The sequence below is a fragment of the Pectinophora gossypiella genome, chromosome 22 (genome assembly GCF_024362695.1).
Source record: "Pectinophora gossypiella chromosome 22, ilPecGoss1.1, whole genome shotgun sequence".
Classification (NCBI taxonomy): Eukaryota; Metazoa; Arthropoda; class Insecta; order Lepidoptera; family Gelechiidae; genus Pectinophora; species Pectinophora gossypiella.
In genome coordinates, this window is record NC_065425.1 from 5,996,145 (window position 1) to 6,018,599 (window position 22,455).

The 22,455-nt window shown below is 38.6% G+C and overlaps 1 protein-coding gene across 1 annotated transcript; it reads left to right on the forward strand.

The window, feature by feature from the left end:
* Positions 1-12,396: 12,396 nt before the first annotated feature.
* LOC126377170 (uncharacterized) lies at positions 12,397-15,079 on the forward strand. Its single transcript, XM_050024863.1, has 2 exons — positions 12,397-12,631; positions 13,763-15,079. The coding sequence occupies exons 1-2, from the start codon at positions 12,458-12,460 to the stop codon at positions 14,486-14,488; spliced, it is 900 nt and encodes a 299-aa protein (XP_049880820.1). The 5' UTR covers positions 12,397-12,457; the 3' UTR covers positions 14,489-15,079.
* Positions 15,080-22,455: the final 7,376 nt, after the last annotated feature.

Here is a 22,455-nt window from a genome sequence, read left to right on the forward strand (position 1 = left end):
TAAGACTTCTTTGAAGAAATTTCGATTGACTGACGTTAAATTAAAGGTTTTCTTACTATTTCGTTGCTTGAGGCATGGAGTAATTAATACCTACTAATAGATATAGTAACTTTAAATCTATTTTTGGGGGCTTTGGCTACGATATCGGTTCTTCTTCTATCGTGTGGGTTGTGTGGCGAATTACCAACCTCATCAACCCTGGTGTCAGGGTTATTATTGAGCCGCCTAAGGCCCCTGACATGACTCATGTAACGACTTCTTACTTACAACCGGGACCAACAGCTTAACGTGCCTTCCGAAGGACAGGTCATCTTACTTATTGGACAATCAGGCAATCAGCCTGTAATGTCTTAACCAAACTAGGGATCACAAAGTGATTTTTGTGATATGTCCCCACCGGGATTCGAACCCGGGACCTCCGGATCGTGAGCCCAACGCTCAATCACTGGACCACGGAGGTTGTTATCGATATCGGTAGTATAATGATTAACACGCTCACTCCGGCTTGATAAGAGTTGCGAGTTCAAGTCCCGTCTTAGGGCGCTTACAGACGAACGGCGATGGTGTCGAGGACGTCGTCAACGGTCGCCGCGGTTGTGGATGACGTCATCGACCGTCGCCGCGGCATGTCGCTGGTCTGTAAGCGCACTTAGTCAGGTTTTTTTTTTTTCTTTGTGACTTTCTAAGCACGGATGAGTGTCATAAAAACCAAAAAAGTTAAAAACATACCTACTATACGTAAATTATTATAAGTACATACCCAGTCGTCGCGAGACCTCTGACGGTTCTGTAACAACTATGCACCAGACCTCACAACCCACACAAGAATATCAGGTAACAGTCAAACGCGAACCGTACACAAATAAAAAGAAGCAAAAATTCTAGATTATTCTTTACGGCTCACGTATCCTAAAGGATGATTTTTTTAAAAAGGAGGTATGTAGTCCCCATATGTGGATGAAAATAGGTGCTGCGATAGGTAAAGTAATCACAGTGGAGCATTTGCAGGGTTTTGGCGCAGGTAAAAAAGGTTGACGTTTGCGACGACTTCAGAATTTCGATTGTAATATTGTATTCAACACTTTTACTATTTATACTTACATTACACTTTTATCTATACATACACATACATAAACTCACGCCTATTTCCCACTAGGGTAAGCGGAGACTATAGAGTTCCATTTGCTTCGATCCTGACACACTTCTCTTGCTTCCTCCACATTCATCAATCGCTTCATACACGCACGCCGGTTCAGAGTAGATCGTATTAAACCTTTTCTAAGGACATCTCCAATTTGGTCATCGTAAGTCCTTCTCGGTCTTAAGATAGATAAGATAAGATATTTATTGCATTCCTGATGTTTTACAAAGGTCTTAAAAATAAAAGAAAGTACAAACAGGAACCCTGTAAGGGCACTACAACAGCTTAAAATTTAAAGAAAAAATAATAAAGATTATGTTAAAAAATAAAATAAGAATAATAGATATTCCTTCCTCTGCCAGTTCTACCATCAACTACTACTAAGTACTATTTTTATTTATACTTACACTTTTTATACTTTACACTTTTTTTTACACTTTTTATAGTTTTTATTAAACTCACGACATTTTGAACACATATGCTCACGAGTATGTTTCAATTAGGGAAGTCAGAGGTATGTCTATCGCAAGATGAACTGAATACCCACACCTCACCGAGCTTGTTTACAGATTTTGAATCGGGTTTATTTTTTTTTAATCACCTCTTTTCATTATAAGCAGAACAAAGGTTGGATTATGCCAACCAGTATCACCTAAGCAAATGGAAATATGCGGATCCAAAACGTTGTTTTATGACTGCAATAAAAGCGCTGGATTGTTTCACGGGTTTTAACGACGGACCCAAACGGTCTGTCTACTGTTTTCACCCACAGACTTGCTTTTGTTTGTCAAGGGATCTCAAAATGTGCTCTATATATTCTATTAACCCTTTCACGGACAGAGACCATGGGTCATTGGTGGTTCATAATAGGTAGTATGACACCTTGGAATCGGAACGTCCGTAGACGTTCTGTCCTTGAAAGTGTTAAAGAGTTTTATCTGCCTAGGTTTGCGAGTAAACTCTTTTGAGTCTACATAAGTAAGTCATCATCATCATCATCATCAGCCCATTAACGTCCCCACTGCTGGGGCACGGGCCTTCCCTATGGATGGATCGGGAGATCGGGCCTTAAATCACCACGCGGGCCCAGTGCAGATTGGTTGTTATTAACGACCAAGCAGCCGGGACCAATGGCTTAACGTGCCTTCCGAAGCATTTTCCGTGCGTTTCATCTTCTTCTATCGTGTGGGTTGTGAATTATCAACCTCATCAACCCTGGTGTCAGGGTTATTACTGAGCCGCCAAAGGCCCCTGACATGACTCGTGTAACGACTACGTACTTACATCACTAAGTAGTAACCGGGACCAACGGCTTAACGTGCCTTCCGAAGCACGGATCGTCTGACTAGTTTGATAAAACAGACTACTCACTCACGCCCGTAAGTCTAGTCGGGGTCGGCAGAAGCAATGAAGTACGTACTAGAACTTACCTTTTTTTTATTATTAAAACTGTTTTTTACATAACACAGAAATAATGTATATTATTATAAACCATACATTTTGTTTAGAAACTAGCTATAGTGTTTAGTATAACAATATAGCAAATGCCTAGTAATTACTATAAGAGATACGAGAATCCATATTTATAATTTAAAGCAGTGATTCCGTTCCTATCTACTTTGTAGAAGCCGGTGATATTTCATTATAATTGATAGTGTCACCACGATTGTAAAACGGAACGGTTTAATTAATAACTTTTCATGAATAACTAAAGCTTGGAATATGACACCGCTGCATAGAATAGCTTGTTGGTAAGTTTAAAATGTGTCGTGAGTCTATATTAACACACACATAGATAAACTAACGCCAGTAATCCCTAATGGGCTAAGCATAGCCACAAGTAAACAGAAAACAACTTGCAACTTGTTAACACTTAAATAACACGGAGTTTTTATCATAAAGCAATGGCGCGGGAGCATTGCCGGTGAGACCGAAATATGCACAAAACGAACATATTAAACAGTAATATCGTAACGAAAACTTTGAGGTATGATTGAGACCATGATTCTGAGTTTAAATTCTATACTTTTGCGATCTTCTTCTATCGTTTGGGTTGTGTGGTGGAGTATCAACCTCATCAACCCTGGTGTCAGGGTTACTACTTACCTACATCAGTAAGTAGTAACCGGGACCAACGGCTTAACGTGCCTTCCGAAGTATGGATCATCTTACTTTCAGACAATCAGGTGATCAGCCTGTAATGTCCTAAACAAACTAGGGACCACAAAGTAATTTTTGTGATATGTCCCCACCGGGAATCGAACCCAGGACCTCCGGATCGTGAGTCCAACGCTCAACCACTGGACCACGGAGGTCGCTTGGTTTGGAGATACTTTTGCGATGAAAAATTCCACTTGGTATCAATCAATCAATCAATAATACTTAACTCGGTATTCACTCGGTATTCGTTACGATGTCACTTACACCCTGTATAGAGCAATGATCATTATTAACATTTTTTGTAAATCATTTATTGATTCTTTGTGACCGCGTCACTATCGTTATTGTGCATTTTGTTAAAATAAAAAAAAACAATATTTTTTTTATGTGATCGAAATATTTATTTGTGATTTTCTCTCACTTTATTTAAGAGCTGCGCTCTTGTCGGTGGAGTAATTGCCTTCATTACTCCATAGATAGGGTGTGTAGAACGGTGGTTGCCCCAATCGCCTTCCGTTCCGCAGTACACCGACCAATTTATTTTTTTTTGAAATTTTAATGATATAAAAAAACTACGCTTACAAAAGAAACAAACATCAAAATCGGCCCGGTCCCTGGCAAATTAGAGATTAGTTAGGAGACTCGGGCTTTATTGACTCCTCTATAAAGACATTTCTATTTCCGAAACCGAAACGGTTTCCTTGCTTAACTAGAAGTTGTTTCGGGGTTCGACTTAGATCATTTGTCATACTAGCAGTAAGTGTGTTTGCATTGACTATGAAATAAATAGTTATGGTGTTAGTCGACCTTGGAGCTTCAAGTTTAAGTTTCAAAGTCACTATTTAAATAAGGCCGGAAATTGGATTGAAGGAATTTTATTTTTATTAAGTACAATTATTTTGTAATTGTAATTTGTAAAAATGTTTATTTTTCATAAGAAATACAGAAAATATTAGTACAATAAAAACCCGGTGTATATAATTGTACTTAACAAAAATAAAATGTATGAGGAGCTCGGTGGCGCAGCGGTAAACGCGCTCGGTCTGCGATTGTTGAAGTTAAGCAACTTTCGCAAAGGCCGGTCATAGGATGGGTGACCACAAAAAAAAAGTTTTCATCTCGAGCTCCTCCGTGCTTCGGAAGGCACGTTAAGCCATTGGTCCCGGCTGCATTAGAAGTCGTTAATAACCATCAATCCGCACTGGGCCCGCGTGATGGTTTAAGGCCCGATCTCCCTATCCATCCATAGGGAAGGCCCGTGCCCCAGCAGTGGGGACGTTAATGGGCTGATGATGATGATGATATGTGTATAAATGTAGATGGATATAAAGGTAGGGGACGACCCAAGAAAGTGTAAATGCGTTGTGTAGAAAGGATATATGTATGAAAGGTATGAGTACTGAGATGATGACTGACAGAAAGTGCCGACCCCACCTAAAAGGAGGAAGAGGAGGAGGAGGAGGAGGGGAGGGTTAGGGGGGAGGGGTAGAATAAGGGCAGGAGTATGAAGTATATAACAATAATACAAAGAATTAAAAGACCACATAACATAAGCTCACAACTATATCCATCGCAAGATGAACTAACCACACCTCACCGACCTTTTCACCGAATAAAAAATAGGCCCTGGTACATAAGCTAAAAGTAATGACAGGCGACTTATGCTACGCAGAATATTTATTTATTGGCGAGTCAGGGACTGGTCAGAAGATGTACCTAGCAAAGTTTTTTTTTAATAATATAGGGTCGCGTTTGACCACAACCTCACCTGATGGTAAGTGACGAAGTGATGAAGTAGTAGTGATAGAGTGGTGAAGTAACAAATGATGTCAAATGGTACATAAGGTGACAATTTCTAGCCTCATAATAGAGCTGATTTTCTAAATCATTCTAGATGGAGACAAAGTTAACTTATAAGCAAGTCACGTTTTCTTTTAAAAGAATCTACGAAGGCGAAAGAAAATATTAGGTACGGGCAAAGTTGCGATTGAACAATTTTATTGGCTTCTAGAAATCTTCTCTTAGATTTTTTTATTCTATTATCGCCTAGGCTAAAGCGACCTCACCCACACCTAGAATAAGCAATAATACTACGTATAGAACTGCAACTCTCCGCTCCCCACCAGCGGTTGAGCTAAGTTTACCTCACCCCCCTGGGTCTTAGTTTAGTCTTCAACCGTACGGGCGTCAGACGTCACACACACAGATGCGCGTGTACGATAACGTCAATGTGTAGTGTCTGTGTAAAACGAGGTGTTTTGTATGAAGTGTCCGAGGTGTGCCTACGTATAGCTACTAAACCAACCTATCTACAAGAGTAGTTCCAGAAGATTCCAATTAAGTCTCTCGCGGAGAATTGCAAAGCTGAAGTGGCAGTGGGCAGGACACATAGCGAGGAGAACCGATGGCCGCTGGGGCGGAAGGGTTCTGGAATGGCGACCACGTGTCGGACGACGCTCAGTGGGTAGGCCCGCTACAAGGTGGACCGACGATCTGGTGAAGGTCGCGGGAAGCCGCTGGATGCGGGCAGCGCAGGACCGATCGTCGTGGAGATCCTTGGGGGAGGCGTATGCCCAGCAGTGGGCGTCCAACGGCTGATGATGATGATAGCTCCGACGAGATAATTAACCATTTTCTCATTGCTCGGGTACGTAATTATTCAAAAATAGTATGTAATGGCAGAGTCATGCCTAAAAAGAAATGTTGCTTGATATTTGGATGAGTACCTACTTTTTTCCTCATTATTTTGATCAGAATAAAAATGGTTGGTTGTGTTGTGCCTATGTGTAATAACCCTTGTTATTAAATTATCATTTAACATTCAAAAACATAAGATGAAAATGCATATGTCTGGAATCCATGAAAAGTAGTCAAGGATAATGAAATCAACTTTGTACAACGCCATCTACGTTTTTATTAGGAAACGCGGCCTGAAAATTCCTTCGTTTTAAAAGTTTTCGCCTCTTTACATAATGTAAATCACTGCAATGCTCACCACAAAAGGCGGGCAGGGCTTAAGAAAATTTATTACAGTAATTTAAAATTCTATTCGGGATCAAAACATACTTAAATTAAGATTTCTTGGCACTTGCATTAAGGTTGCATTAGGTTTGAAAGAATATTTCGAAAGAATATGAATTGAATTTAGCCATAAAATTTACCTGAAGTGCGTGCATTAATGATTTTTTAAGTAGCCATTAGAATTACGAAGTTTTTGAAATTATGTATACATGTATGTTTTATACTCGTATCTAAACATAAATTAGAATAAAAATACTAAGCGTAAGGTAGGGCGGAAGGCAAGAGGGAAACCACTGCCCTATTTTTCCCTAAAAAGTAGCATGGAGAATACTACACCGACAAGAGCGTGGCTCTTAAATTAGTGATGATGACATATTATGTAGTAGATCAGAACTAGGGTGTTTTTAAAGAAAGGCAAGAGTACATGGAACCGGTGAACATGCATGAAGCCTGATGAGAGTGAAGGACGTGATGTGTCAGGGTCGTAGTAGGTGAACTTCCGAGGTCTCTGCCTACCCCAACGGAAAATAGGCACGTTTATTTCTTTTCTTATCTCATGTACATCTGTGTATGTATGCATTAATCAGCAAATGACGACCTCCGTGGTCCAGTGGTTGAGCGTGGGGCTCACGATCCGGAGATCCCGGGTTCGAATCCCGGTGGAGACATTCCACAAAAATTATTTTGTGATCCCTAGTTTGGTTAGGACATTACAGGCTGATCACCTGATTGTCCGAAAGTAAGATAATCCGTGCTTCGGAAACGTTAAGCCGTTGGTCCCGGTTACTACTTAGCGATGTAAGTATGTAGTCGTTACATGAGCCATGTCAGGGGCCTTTGGCGGCTCAATAGTAACCCTGACACCAGGGTTGATGGGGTTGGTAATTCACCTCACAACCCACACGATAGAAGAAGAAGCAGCAAGTGACGTCCAACGAATATAATAATGAATATTTATTTCATTATAGACCTACTTATGTACCTCATATATCACGTCTTTACAACAGCGTTCTTGTGACAGCTTTAAAAATGGCTGCAACGAAAGATGCGAGAGATGTTACTTTATGTAAGTAACTTGCTATATAAGTAGGCATTTCTAATAGGTAAGTATTACATGAATTGTGAACTTATAAATATAAATCTAAACACACTTGAAATCTGAAAGCCTTAATACTGAACACGTTTGCGTTAATCAATCAATGCCAAACATCATTTTGGAAGCAGTCCCAACTATAGAGCATGTAATTAATTCAAGTTCGGCCTCTACTAGATCGGTACTAGGGTCGTGGTTCACGCCGCGACTTGTGCTAAGTGAGGACCTTTAATTTCAGGATGACCGCCACCACCTTTATGATCATTTCCACTGATATTGTGTTGTTTTATTGTTATTTTGTGACAATTTTAAACGATATTATTGTTTTGTTTGTGGCGTCTTTTTATAATATATAGGCTTACCTTTATATCCCAATAGGGTAATCTAAGGTATTCTTCACAAGATGAACTAAGTACACACGCCCCACCGCACTGTATTATACTTAATAAACAATTTATTCTTCTTTTGTATAGATGTGCCTTTATCAGAATCTTTTATTTTCATATAATCACCATATCCTGATAAATAATATTTTTGAAGTACTTATTACAAATCAGGCGTAGTTCTCGTTTCTAAGTTCTCTCTAAATTAATTCCAGCAAATTTTCCGGCCAAGTAGTGAGTATTGCGCGACAAATATTTAATTTTTGATGTGTCTTCTTGCATATTTATCTCGGACTAGACTGGACATACGGAGAACACTTAGGGCTTTCATGCGGATATTTGTAACTTTCACGTCTAGTAACAACCGAGCGTAATTTGATTCAGTGCTCTGTGGTCTCAACTAATTTCTACTCAGAATTTGGGATGTTATGTACCTAATAGAGTAAACATCAATGTTACTTGGTATATGTTACTTACTAATTGATGAAAGTTATCGACTTATACGTAGATTTATACTGATCTTACTGCTATATAACACAATGATGTAATTCATATAACTGCAGTTAAAATTATGTCGTAATTGAAAACCAATAAACCATATTATAATTAATGGGGTTGAGTTATTGAGTCATACATAATTGATATCACGTGGTTACCAGGAATTACGGGTGTCGTCCCCTATTACATGGGACTTCAACGTAGCTGGCCAAGGGTGGCTGTACATACAATACCCCTCTGCCTACCCCTTTGGGGTATAGGAATTACGTACACTGCAGCTGCAGCCGGAGGATCGAAAAAAAAAACAGAAATATTGTATATTTCTTTAATTCTCAATCGAAATTAAAATATTGAAAAACTAATAATTATTTAAAAGACAACCTCTCTCTCTCTCTCTCTCTCTCTTTATTTAAGAGCTGCGCTCTTGTCGGTGGAGTAATCGCCATTACTCCATAGATAGGGCGTGTAGAACGGTGGTTGCCCCAATCGCCTTCCGTTCCGCAGCACACCGACCAATTTCTCATACATACATACATACATAAACTCACGCCCGTAATCCCAAATGGGGTGGGCAAAGCCACAAGTAATCAAAGACAACCACCAATACCAATCACCAATCACCAATTTCTCAGTCGGTGATGTTCTAGCTAGAGCCCTACCAGAATCCATTTCCTCGGCCTCCAACCAGAAAAGACAACCTATCTTGTGCGATATAATCCTCCCAGCATTATCCCGTTTTCCAGAGGGTCCGCTAACCTAACCTGAAGATTTGACAGGTCCGTTTTTTTACTGAAACGACTGCCTGACCTTCCAATCCGCGAAGGTAAAACCAGCCCAATACTGGTTAGGTCACATAGTCCCTACGGAAATGCCATCCAGCATTTTGATAAGTAATAAAAATCCCAGAAGCCAAAATGCAGCCATTGTTGATGTAAAGTCCTAAAGTGGATATGATGAACCTTATCAACCTATATCGCCCGGTAACACAACCAGCTGACTTATTTTTTGGTTGAGCACATCCGTATAAAGGCTGTTTATGCGTGTTATGTAAGTACCTATGTGAAGAATCACAAAACTTCACGAATCACAGAAGCAATAAATAAATACTGACATTTCAATACGACGCTACGTTCGGCTCACGGACCGCCGTACTAAGGCCAATATTTCAAAATACCTCGCGCATTCCAAATAGCAAACATTTGAGCGGAAAATTCCTGTTCGCGACTGCATCGCCTTTGTATTTATATTGGCACAATTCTAGCTATGCAGCGCATCGCAAGTTGGCTGGAAACGGTGGTGTCAATTTTTCCGTGCACAAATTCTTGTTTTCGTCCTAAAGCACTTAAAGATAGACGTCAGCAGTTCCTTTGCTTCTTCTTCTATCGTGTGGATTATGAGATGAAGTACCAATCACATCAACCCTGGTTTCAGGGTTATTATTGAGCCGCCAAATGCCCCTGACACGGCTCATGGAAGTAGTAACCGGGACCAACGGCTTAACTTCCTTCCGAACCACGGATCATCTTACTTTTGGACAATCAGATAATCAGCCTGTAATGTCCTAACCAAACCAAATCACAAAGTGTTTTTTGTGATATGTCCCCACCGGGATTCTACAGATGCAATCTATTCAAGTGGAGTTCTTAACAGTACAGAATAACAATAATGTGGTAGTCGTTCGGAATGGAAAATAAATTCGGAAATAAACTAATACCAAGTGGTATTAGTATTTCGTATTCGAACGGAACAAATCATACAAAGTAGTAATATTTGTGTTTATACGTAATCGTATATTGTACCTAAGTATACAGGTTGTTAGTAACTGATTGTACTAATTGTTCGTGGTAGCTGATTGTTCTTGACAGCTGCTCTACTGTAAATATTGCCAATATCACAGTTTGTGAGTGACATCGCAACGAAATCTATGAGGTATGATTCAGACCATGACTCTGAGTTGATATCAAGTGGAATTTTCAGTGGCAAAAGTATGGAATTGATAATAATTAAAAAGACACTAATGTTTTCTGACAGGAAAATCCACTAGATAAGACTAGATATCAACTCAGAACGTTGGTCTGAATCTTTCCGTCAGTATTAGTTACGGTGTCACTAACACCCATAAGCACATGTATGGCTACCTGTACGTATTTGTACGGGAAGTAAGTGGCATCGTAAAGAATACTGAGGGAGAAGATTTAGCTCTCTTCTGAGTTAATATCAAGTGGAATTTTCCATCGCAAAAGTATAGAATTTAAAATAATTAGAAAAAGCACTAAAAATATCATGAATGTTGCGATGGAAAATTCCACTTGATACTAACTCAGAATCATGATCTGAATCATTTTTTATTTATTTAAGTAAGTTTATTTGGGAAACAAACTGTTGTGTTTCATTACAGATTTAAATAAGTACATATAAGTAGCTTAACACCAAAACCGTTTCCACAGATAATTCATGCAACCTCTATGGAATTATACAAATTATAATATAAAAATCTAAACAGGGTTATTTTAAAGTTTATCCGCATTCCTCAAAGTTCTCATTACGATGTCACTAACACCCTGTATTTACTGTGATATTGGCAATATGTACAGTTACTAGGGCAGCTGTCAAGTACAATCAGTTACCACTAGCGCGTGCTGACGTATAATACCTTCCAATAAGGCTCCACACTAGCTTCAACTGACATTACTTCCAATAAGATCGTCTGCTTTCCCCGAGGTGCGATTCTATTACAACACCTACCTACAGTCTGGAATGAAATACATCGTTCTTAGGCCGGGTTTCCACTGACGCGGAGACGGACGGAGAAGAGCGGATATGTGCGGATTTGACCAATCACAGCGTTCGAGAGGGCGAAAAACGAAGACGCTCTGTCACTCTCTCCCTCACGGTGATTGGTCGATTCCTGCACATCTCCGCAAAGCTCCGCATCAATGGAAACGCAGCCTTACTGTAAAGCTAGATCTATACACGTGTCATGCGGTGTATCGTATCCCCAGACCGTGTCATCAATTATGTGTCGTTCCCAGGAATGTTACCAATTGAAGTGGAAATGTTCCCGATGTACAAACTTTTTAATATTAAGGACAATGCCTGCTTTTCTTTTTCAAATTGTTCTTTCTTGTACTCTGGGAGGTTAAAAAGGCCATATCGAAGCGATTCATCTAAAAAAGCAATATTGCTATTTGACATTAGTTTGCATTGCGCACTTACTTTTATATGCGCAAATGTGTACGATAACATCAATGTGTAGTGTCTGTGTAAAACGAGGTTTTTTGTATGAAGTGACTGGAGTGAGGCAATGAGGACCCAGCTCTATACATACTTGGAGAATGTTTGTCCATGTCTTACTTTCGCAACGAGTGTTTCGCCACTCTATCTTATTTACTGCGGCGAAGTAGAAATGGAGTGTGATTTTGTATATCATTTTGATTTAATTCAATCAGATTTTGATTTAAGTATATCAATTGTAACATGAAATAAACAAAATCGAAGAAGCTGATGTACGATAAGCTGCAAAAGTCCAGTTTCTTTCAAAGTAAAAAAATTACTGGTTGCAATTAAGACCTCCTGGTTACATGTCGTTTCTGTAATAGACCATTATCACCTACAAAAACATAAATTTTATAATTATGACAACAAATTTTTTACAATTTCACCACTGGCTTACAAATATTTTTTCCTTTGCAGGCATATACACATTTCACACAGGCAATGAAATAACATGATGTTGATAATGCCAAAGTATGTCTGTGACTTTTACACGCCTGAATAATTTGACCGATTTACATAATAAATTACGTAACTCCTACACTATCGGATACCGCTTTCCAAGGACGAACCTAGTCACAAACCAACTTTGAGACTAGAACTCCACAAACACAGGTAAAACAGTTAAAACTCCTTTAAAACCTAATAATAATATGACTAAAGATAGATTAGATAACACTTTTTGTGTAAATAACAAAAAAGAAACACTTTGATCGTCAATTTATATATTTTTTTTTATTATTTACGTCCTATTCATTCTATGTTCACTATTTAAAACAGTTAAAATTGTTTAGATAATGCTTTGCTATTTAAACATCATACGCTGTCTATTTCTTTGCTTTATATCGGCGCTGATACTAAACAGGTTCTGGACGGAAGTATTTAATAATGTTGCGTTTATTAGCATTGTTGGCTTTGGCCACGTTTGTCTACTGTGACTTTGATCAGAAATTACACAATAAGTACTTGTCGATGGGTGAGGATGAGTTTGTGGAATATTTCAACAGTCGTGACTACTCCTATACCATCAAGAATTACGACTTTCGACCAGCAGTCAGCATGGTAAGCATAATTTAAGTTCTTTCCTTAGCATTCTTCTTACAATCATCATCCTCTTGCTCTTATCCTGCGCTCTAGATGGGATCGGCACAACATGTATTTCTCTTCCATTTATTTTTGTCACACGTCATTCTTCATTCACAATTCTTTATTGCACAAAAGGAACATATAACACAGTAATACAAATTAAACAAACTCACTATAGGGGCTGGACAGGCAACCTCTCCCATCCCTACCCTTTTCCTCTTCTCTTACTTTTTTCTTCTTCCTTTTCCTCTCCATTCTTCTTGTTCTTTGCTCCCCTTTTGCTGAGGATTGCATCCTCAAATGATTTCTTCGTTCGTAGCGGCTATGAGTATGTTCATCTCTTCCCACAGCATCGGGCCATCCTTTTGTTCTCTTGTAAACAAAGCTTGCAGATTAACATATCCTCCCATAAAATATTAATTAAACTATGGTCAATGTGGGGAAGACCGTCTGGGCTAAAAGACCGTCTAGTGCCAATGACTTCTAATTTTGAATAACTAGCGCCTTACGTCTCTGTCAATAAAACAGTCTAGTCCGAGCTAAAAACCTTATATGGCGCTATTATGATTAGTCTGCACAATATCGGTACTGCATTTTTTTTACTATATCGCGCTTCAGAATGCAGTGGCCAGCACTGGCGGATTTTTTATCAAAAAAAGTGGCAAATCGGAAGACTTTTATAAGTTATATAAGTGTTGTTTGTGCTAATTTTAAAATACACGCAATGCCACGCCTGACAAGCCTGTGACGATAAAATATGTGTACTTACAGTGTATGGTATTAATGGATACTTTTTTGTTTTATTTATATGCATTTGTGTACATATTTAGGAGCAACGTTAAATAAATATGTTCTTGTTTTCCATTCATCTCTATAAAACGTACTTCCACGTTCATCTCTTTGTTACTCGTGTCATCTTTCACGCAATTAATGCTGCATATTTATTTGGTCTTCTCATCCGTTAGACGCATATTAATGCACTCTTTTTGTCGTATAATATGTATTCCACGTACAGCACAATTCCATGTCATGAGATGATTCATCATCTCAACAAGTTTACCATTTGTCTTACTTATATAAAAAATACCAATTTGATTGTTTTTCTAGGTGAACTACTCCATCCCAGAAAGTGTCCCCGTGATCAGTTACAATGACAGTTTACTTGCTGACTTGCCTGACAACTTTGACTCCAGAAAGAAGTGGCCACACTGTGTTACCATCGGAGAAATTTACAACCAGGGCAACTGTGGTTCTTGTTGGGCATTCGGCACCGCCAACACTGCTTCAGATCGCATTTGTACTCAAAACAACAGAACTGTTCGCCTTTCTGTACAGGATTTTAACTGCTTCGACGATTATGTTTGTGGCGGAAACGAGCCCTTTCAAGCATTCCAATATTATCTCAATCCAGGTCTCGTCACTCAAGAGTGCAAACCGTACGACGTTGAATATCTCAAAAAATTCAAATGTGATAAGAAATGTGTCAATGGTGATGTGTATGATATAGACAAACGTCGTGGTGATTTGTATTGGCGAGTAGACAGTCAAGAGGAGTCTATTAAAACTGAATTATTTAATAACGGACCAATAGAAGTAAGTTTTAGGGTATATGAAGACTTTATGAAATATAGTGGTGGGATTTATGAGCATAAATATGGGCATGCAGCGGGCGGACATAGTGTTAGAATGATAGGATATGGCGTGGAGAACGGGGTTCCATATTGGTTAGTAGCAAATAGCTGGGGTACAAATTGGGGCGAGCAAGGTTTTTTTAGGGTAAAACGGTACGACAAAGACCTTCAATTTGAACTACAATTATTAACCGTACTCTAAACTAAACCTTATTCATCATCAACATTCCCTAGCATTATCCCGTTTTTCACAAGGTCCGCTTAACTGACCTGAAGATTTGACAGGTTTAGTTTTTAACAAAAGCCACTGTCTGTCTGACCTTCCAACCCGCAAAGGAAAAACCAGCCCAATACAGGTTAGGTCACATACCTCTGAAAATGTATTTCTCGGAAATGTGGGTTTCCTCACGATGTTTTTCTTCACCGCTGAGCACGTGATAATCAATTCAACAATCATTGGTTTAGGCCATTCTCCATTCTTGTCAAGCAAAGGCCAATTCTTTGTATAAAACACGACGTTCAATTGTTCTTTTTTGTCTACCCCTCTCTTTCTCTCTATTTTATTTAAACTTTATAATAGTCTTTTAAATTCTTACTAGCCTTATCTGTCCTACTGCTAGCACAATGACACTCTGTCGTCTTTCTACTCTCCATGATTTTCAACGAATTGCCGAATTAAAATAATACAATGTTCATTAACAAAATAAAATAATATAATATGTTTTATGCATTTGTTGCTTTGAATTTGTCATTAAAATTTCATAACTAAATAAACTATGCTGTACAGGAACTATATTGGCGGTATTATTTCTGTGTTAAAATGGGAGTGAACAAAATATGCATGTCGGTAGAACTGACAGAGGAATCGTGTCCTTTTCATCATGTTGGACCATTATATGGGCACGGCCTGCATGGTCCAGTGGTTGAGCGTTGAGCTCACGATCCGGAGGTCCCGGGTTCGATGATGTCCCCAAAATATCACAAAAATCATCTTTGTGATCCCTAGTTTGGTTAGAACATTACAGGCTGATCACCTGATTGTCTGAAAGTAAGATGATCCGTGCTTCGGAATGCACCTTTAGTCGGTGGTCCCGGTTACTACTTACTGATGTATGTGAATAATTGTGACATGAGCCATGTCAGGAGTCTTTCGCGGCTCAATAATAACCCTGTCACCAGGGTTGATGAGGTTGGTAATTCACCTCACAACCAACACGATAGAAGAAGAAGAAGATTATATGGGCAATGTAAGCAATGTAATGTAATGTAATGTAAGCACCAGTCCACCGTACGGTCCCTCGTGGTAGCTGCGACAACTACTGGCTCTGCTTTTGGTGAAGTTTGACCCAGCTTGAGCCGCTACTAGAAAATAAATTCCTGTTTTTTTATAGTTGGAGCACCTATACCTAAGAAGTGATATGATAATATTATAACACAATTAAAATTGGTTTTTAAGAGAATAATAAATGGGCTTCGAGGTCCTGAAGTATAATTTGTTGTTGCGAGCTTATTAGCCACCTCTATGGCCAGAGTAATCGGGTCTTCAGGGTCGTATATAACTTCCTTTGGGCGCCGATATTTTTCTGTACCGTTAGTGAGATCGTCATGAAAACGTTGAGGGAAGACTTAGACCATGATTCTGAGCTAATATCAAGTGAAAATAATGAAATCTAGGTTTTTTGGTTGGGTTTTTTTCTGAGATATTATGAAAAAAATAATATGAACCCTTTAGGGGATGATTTCCAGAAATCCCTTCTTACTCTTAGTGTATATAAAACCTTATCGCGAAATCATCTTTCTAAATTCAAATGTGACAAAGTTTCGCACAAAGCGTCATATCCTTTTTAACCCTTTAGGGGACCATTTTCCGAAAATCCCTTAGTGCTCATGTTCCAAAAGCCATTTTTATGGAACCTTTTCGCGAAATGATGTTTCTAACTCCGAAAATAACAAACAATTGTGTTTGCTCGAACCCCTCAATGGTTAACTGGTTCGGCGTATCACTTGTTTGTGGTAGCTTTTAATTGGCATTTTGTTTTTATTTAAAAGTATGCACTTTTGTAAAAAGGGGCTTTAAGCTATCCAAATAACATAATTTAACTTATAAATCTATATCATTTAGCTTCACCCTCTCGTTCAGAATATTTATGTAAAGGCTTTCCAATATACAAACAAAGCACGTAGGAATGCGTACGACGCGAAATATATTGCACGCAATTTGTTACTATACTAAGTGTTAGAATTGTTTGCCGTAGGGTCACCTTACATACCCTCACCCCTTACCCTTGCCCAGGGATACGGGTGAAGACCTCGACGGTTGCAGAGGCGACGATGGGAGACATCGATACGGCAATGCAGGACGGAAGGAGTAAGTCACAGGGACTGTAACCTGGAACCTAACAGAGGGCAGCAGTAACTGCCTGTACTATTCAGAGGCGGAGGACCAGAGTAGTCTATTACAAAGCCATACTAGGACTCCAACCCACTTGCGTCAGAGTACTGCGGGGCGGAAGGCAAGAGGGAAACCACTGCCCTATTTTTCCCTAAAAAGTAGCATGAAAATACTGCACCGACAAGAGCGTGGCTCTTAAATTGATGATGATGATGAACCTTACATACATATCACGCCAATTCTCCATTGGGCTAGGCAGAAACCACTTAATCCCACTTACTATGATCCTAACACACCACTTTCGCTTTCTTCCACTCTAATCAAAGACTTCATGCATGCTCATCGGTTTAGAGTATTCTTAATCTGAGCTTCCTTTAATACCTGGGTCTGGTCGCGGTATGTACAGTAATGAGCAATATCATGTACCCATTTTAGAACCCTGTCGCACTATCATATTTGACATTTAATAAGACTTACGGTTTAGTTTGTCAAAAAAGTTAATGTCACATGGTTCCAAAGTGTATACATAACTCGCGACCGTACGCCAAGGCCTTTCTTTTCCAACCCTACCACTTACTCCGCCCCAATCATTAAATCTTTTTAGTGAGTCCAATTTCACTCATTCTCTTTACATGTCCGAACCATACGGGCATCCCTTTATTAATTCTCGTCACTATATTTTCTAAATTTTCTTTCACACCACAACACTCTCTTGTATTTAGTTTCTATTGTATTTTTATACTGGTTACCCCAGCGAAAAGCCAGTTATTTTACCTATTCACTTATAGCATAGAATAAGGAATGTACGTACTTATAGAACGGCAACTCTCCGCTCCCCACCAGCGGCTGAGGTAAGTTTACCTTAAAAACTATCCGATAATCAAATCGTAAAGCTAACAAACCTCTTTCAGCTCTGTTACTTCGCAGGCTATGTTCATTTTTCTTCGAAACGTCCATTACGTGGGACTCCACGCTTTACAAAGTAATATACTAGTCGATTGAATTGTAGCTGCTATTATTTTCCCTGATTTAGCTGAGCAGGGTCATTTCAACCCACGTATAAAAAAAAACAAGAAAAGCTTATATTTCTAAGCATGAAAGCAATTTGTTACCTAGAAGAAATTGCTTTTTAGACTACTCTTTATAAACTTTTTTTTATTATGTGCAAGTTTTAAGTTTCAATAAGCTATATTTGAAATAATATAAAATAGAAATAGAAAAACATAATTATATATTTTACATTTATTCAATTTATTTTGTTACTTTTTGAGAGAAAAATATAATAATAGTATAGCATTTTATACTCAGATTTCCATAAAGGAGATAGAATCTTATTCGGAATGTATTACCTTACTGTGCTTTCGGCACAGGTAAATGAAACGCGCGCGTCGCGACATATATCACGGGCTTCGACTAAGTGGCATTTTCACAGTGTGATACATTACGTGCGATATTGAAATAATAAATTATATTAATATAATATAATGACAACTTAGATAAATATATGTAATTTTTACGAAACGTGAAAACTTGTAAAATTTATAAGTTGAGGACGCCTTTAAAAATGGGCAAACTCCGAACTCTTTGTTACAAGTGTACATTACAAGCAGATTAATACTGCTAATTAATATGATATTGAATTGTGCTATGAAGAAGGTCGCTTGTATTAAGTAAAAGACATTTGATTCGCAGCACCCAGCGGCAGATTGGTCGAAGCCTGTTTAATCATGACGCGCGCGACAACGTAACCCATGCAGCAGTGGCTAGTTGTTCCCAATGTCATTTTATTCATACAATCCAATGCATTTCAATGAAGCAATCGCGTTCCTTCCACGGAACTTACGCTTAAGATAGCTTCATTCCCGATAATGCAATAGGAAATGAATCAGTAACCCTTCTTATTACTGTATAATTTTCTTATTATTTAATAATATAATAATTTCAATCTAGGCTGCCAAAGTATACAGCCCTAAAATGTCTGTAAACTCCGTGCGTATAAGTTTCGTGTTGTTCTATGGCTTATACTCATCCCTAACGCCAGTCCATTACTATCCGCATCTTCCATCGACACGACAAAGGTGTCCATTTTACGAGAGTTATTCCACATCATGCGTTCTTGGATTCGTCCCTTTCATTACAAATACCTATTGTCTTCTTCTGTTCCATCGTATGCTTTGGGAGGTTATCCAACCTCATCAACCCTGGTGGCCGGGTTATTATTAAGCCGCCAAAGGCCCCGATATAGTTCAACGAATTCAACGGCTTCTCGTGCATTACGAAGCACGGATCATCTTTATTCGCCTTTTATAACGTAAACGAATTCGAGAAAAAGTGATTTTTGTAACATATCCCCACCAGGATTCAAGTCCGGGACCTCTGTAGCCGTGTTTTTGAATCAATTGTTTTCGATTCGCGTGCGAAAGTATAATACCCATTTCACCGAATGCTCGAACCGGTTCGAACCGGCACTCCCCGATTGAAAATTAATCCGGTGATCCACAAAGACTATTATGAAAGACATAACATGTAACCACACCCCGGACACTTCATACAAAACACCTCGTTTTACACTGGCACTACACATTGACGTTATCGTACACGCGCATCTGTGTGTGTGTCGCCTTACGCCCGTACGATTGAAGACTAAAGTAAGACCGAGGAGGGGTGAGATAAACCTAGCTCAGCCGCTGGTGGGGAGCGGAGAGTTGCCGTTCTATACGTAGTATTGTTCCTTAGTATAATAACATTGTAAATTGCATGTGACCCAGATGTGTTTGTTCTAAGTAGAACAGACTCAATCCGTCCCCCGTCCCCCCTATCAATAGGTACGCCCGACGGACATTACTGTCCACCAACACATTTTTATCAGCCGGCCAATTTATTTTGTCTCCCCTCTGTGGCCATATTGTTTTATATTTTTCGCCCTTTTTACGTGACTTATTGCAGATTTGTCGCAAATGGCATTAACTACTTGGCCGGACAAATGGGGAGCGCTGAGGGCTCTCAGTACTTTAAGATAAGAGGACTGAGGGTGCCCAGTTGGGCAGCTTTCCACCCAATTTCGTTTCACGTACGTTTACGTTTTCATCCCTTTAGGGGCTTATTTTCAAAATAAAAGTTATCCGATATTCTTCCCCAAGATCTAGTTTATCTCTATACCAAATTTCATCAAATTAGTTCAGTAGTTTAAACGTGAAAACATAACAGACAGACAGAGTTACTTTTGCATTTATAGTAATACAATTAGTAGGGATTTGAAAAGTAATACTACGTATAGAATGGCACCTCTCCGCTCCCCACCAGCGGCTGAGCTAAGTTCATCACCGAGGTCTTACTTTGTTTTATTTTTTATCCGTTAAGTTTAAGTATGACGTTCTGTCGTCTGATTCGATATTTGATCCAACTTTAATTGCGCCGGAGCGCCTGGTGGCGCCAAAAAATATTTATTTTTCATGGTGATTGTTCATCAAAACATGCTAATAATTTGCAATACAATTAAACTTAGGCTAAAGTGCTTTATATAAAAATAATGTGAATACAATTGATGAGTTCTGTGAATTTTTAAGTCAAGTGTTAACCCTATTTATTTATACTGGATTTGTTTGTAATTTATGTGGTAAATAAATATAAAATAGGTATTGTAATTGGTAGCCCTCAGACGTCACACACACAGTTGCACGTGTTGATGATGTCAATGTGTAGTGTCTGTGTAAAACGAGGTTGTTGAGTGTCTGGGGTGTGACAGTGTTAAACTTGTTAAGCTCAAGACAAATGGAGTGTTTAAAAGTTAGATACGCTTCTACTCTGTACTGGGAGAGAAAACATATAATATATTTAAATATGTATATTTAGAACTGGTCTTAAGACATGGCTTGCACAAAAATGTTTTTATGACGTCAAATAATTATTTCATAGACCTAATTATCCATTGTATATATTCTTTAATAGCTTTTTGTTGTTTTGTTGTCGTGTCGAACCCAGTGGAGAAAGATTACATTATAATCACGATCCTCATCAGTGAGGGAACAACAAGCAAGAAAGAAAACAAAAAACTAGAACAATAGAACTAGAATAATATCGCAAGAACAAAAGAAGCCAGCGTTCTGAGAAGTTAGAATATCCCATAGAATCCTCGCAAACAAATATAGAATTATGAAAGAAAGCTCTGTCCTTGATTACACAGAGAAAAGGCTAGTTTTCCACTAGTCAAATTAGTTACTTTTTAGTAAACGTCAAAACACGAAGTTCCTATGGAATTTGCATGAAAAGCACAGAAAAAAGTGATAAAAGTTGGGACTTAAAGTTTTTCTTGATTCAAATTCTTAAATAAGTTTAATCGAAAACAGAAAATGTTTTTCGTTTTGGTTTAGATCAGGGGGGTTAGAATGGCCACATCGTAGCAATTCATCTAAGAAAGCAATATTGCTATTGCTATTGACATTTGTTTGCATTGCGCACTTACTTTTATATGCGCAAATGTCAAATTGCAATATTGCTTTCTTAGATGAACTGCTTCGATGTGGCCATTTTAACCGTGTCTTTACTTCGTAATCAGAATTTCATAATTTATCTTTGATCTAGGAAACTCCCCAATTACGTAGAATAAACATTCGTTCGTTGGGTGTGAGTCCACCTTAACGCTATATAGACTTCCTACAAAATGCACAGTCATTGTTTCCAGTAGAAAGGCCATAAAATTACGAATGTAGGCTTTAATTAAATTCGTTACAGCACAACAGCGTTCCTATTTCATTGTGAATGCATGAACTGTGTCGAACCGAGTGCCGTGCCTCGTTCCGTTGTTCTGCATCGTTGTGTTGCATAAATAGCGAGAACGCGCTACCTTGTTACTAGAAAATGTTTTTTTGATGTACATACATACATAAACTCACGCCTATTTCCCACCGGGGTAAGCAGAGACTATAAAATTCCATTTGCTTCGATCCTGACACACTTCTCTTGCGTCCTCCACATTCATCAATCGCTACATACACGCACGCCGGTTCAGAATAGATCGTATTAAACCTTTTCTAAGGACATCTCCAATTTGGTCAATTTGGTTTTTTCATGTATAATAGTTTATTGTAATAGTTTATTTTTTATACAGCCACTTTCAGCGCTCCCCATTTGTCCGGCCAACGTCAAAAAAAAAACAAAAGACTGTGACCGGCTTGCTTCGAAATCGGGAAGATTGGTGTAAGTCATTAATTTATCTTTTCATTTTTTATTTATTTAATTTATAGGCATATCAACACAAGCACATTACATATAATACATAAAATATCTAATAACTTGATCTAGTGCTTATACAGACGTGCACAGCATTTGCACTTCATATACAAACATAAAATATCTTAAGTGCAGTTTTCACTAACACAGTTTGCTCGACCATTACAAACGGCGGCGATACAGCTCAATACATATCACAATGGTCTAACAGAAAGCTCGGTGAGGTGTAATTAAGAAGAATTGAAGAAGACGTGATGGTAGGATTCTAAATAAGTAGAAAAAGAAACAAACATAAACATAAGCCCATGACTACATCATCCATAATTTTTTTGTCCGGCCAAGTAGTTAATGCCATCTGCGGCAATTCTACAATAAGTCAAAAAAAAAATCATCCATATGAGATGAACTAAGTACCCACGCCTCACCGGGCTTTCTGTTGGGTTTTGTGTTTGTTGTCTGTTTCTTATAGGTGGTGAGCCGTATTGCCGTAAAATAAAAACCAAACAAGACAAATTATTATCTCTGTTCGCGTTGTTTGATTTACATCG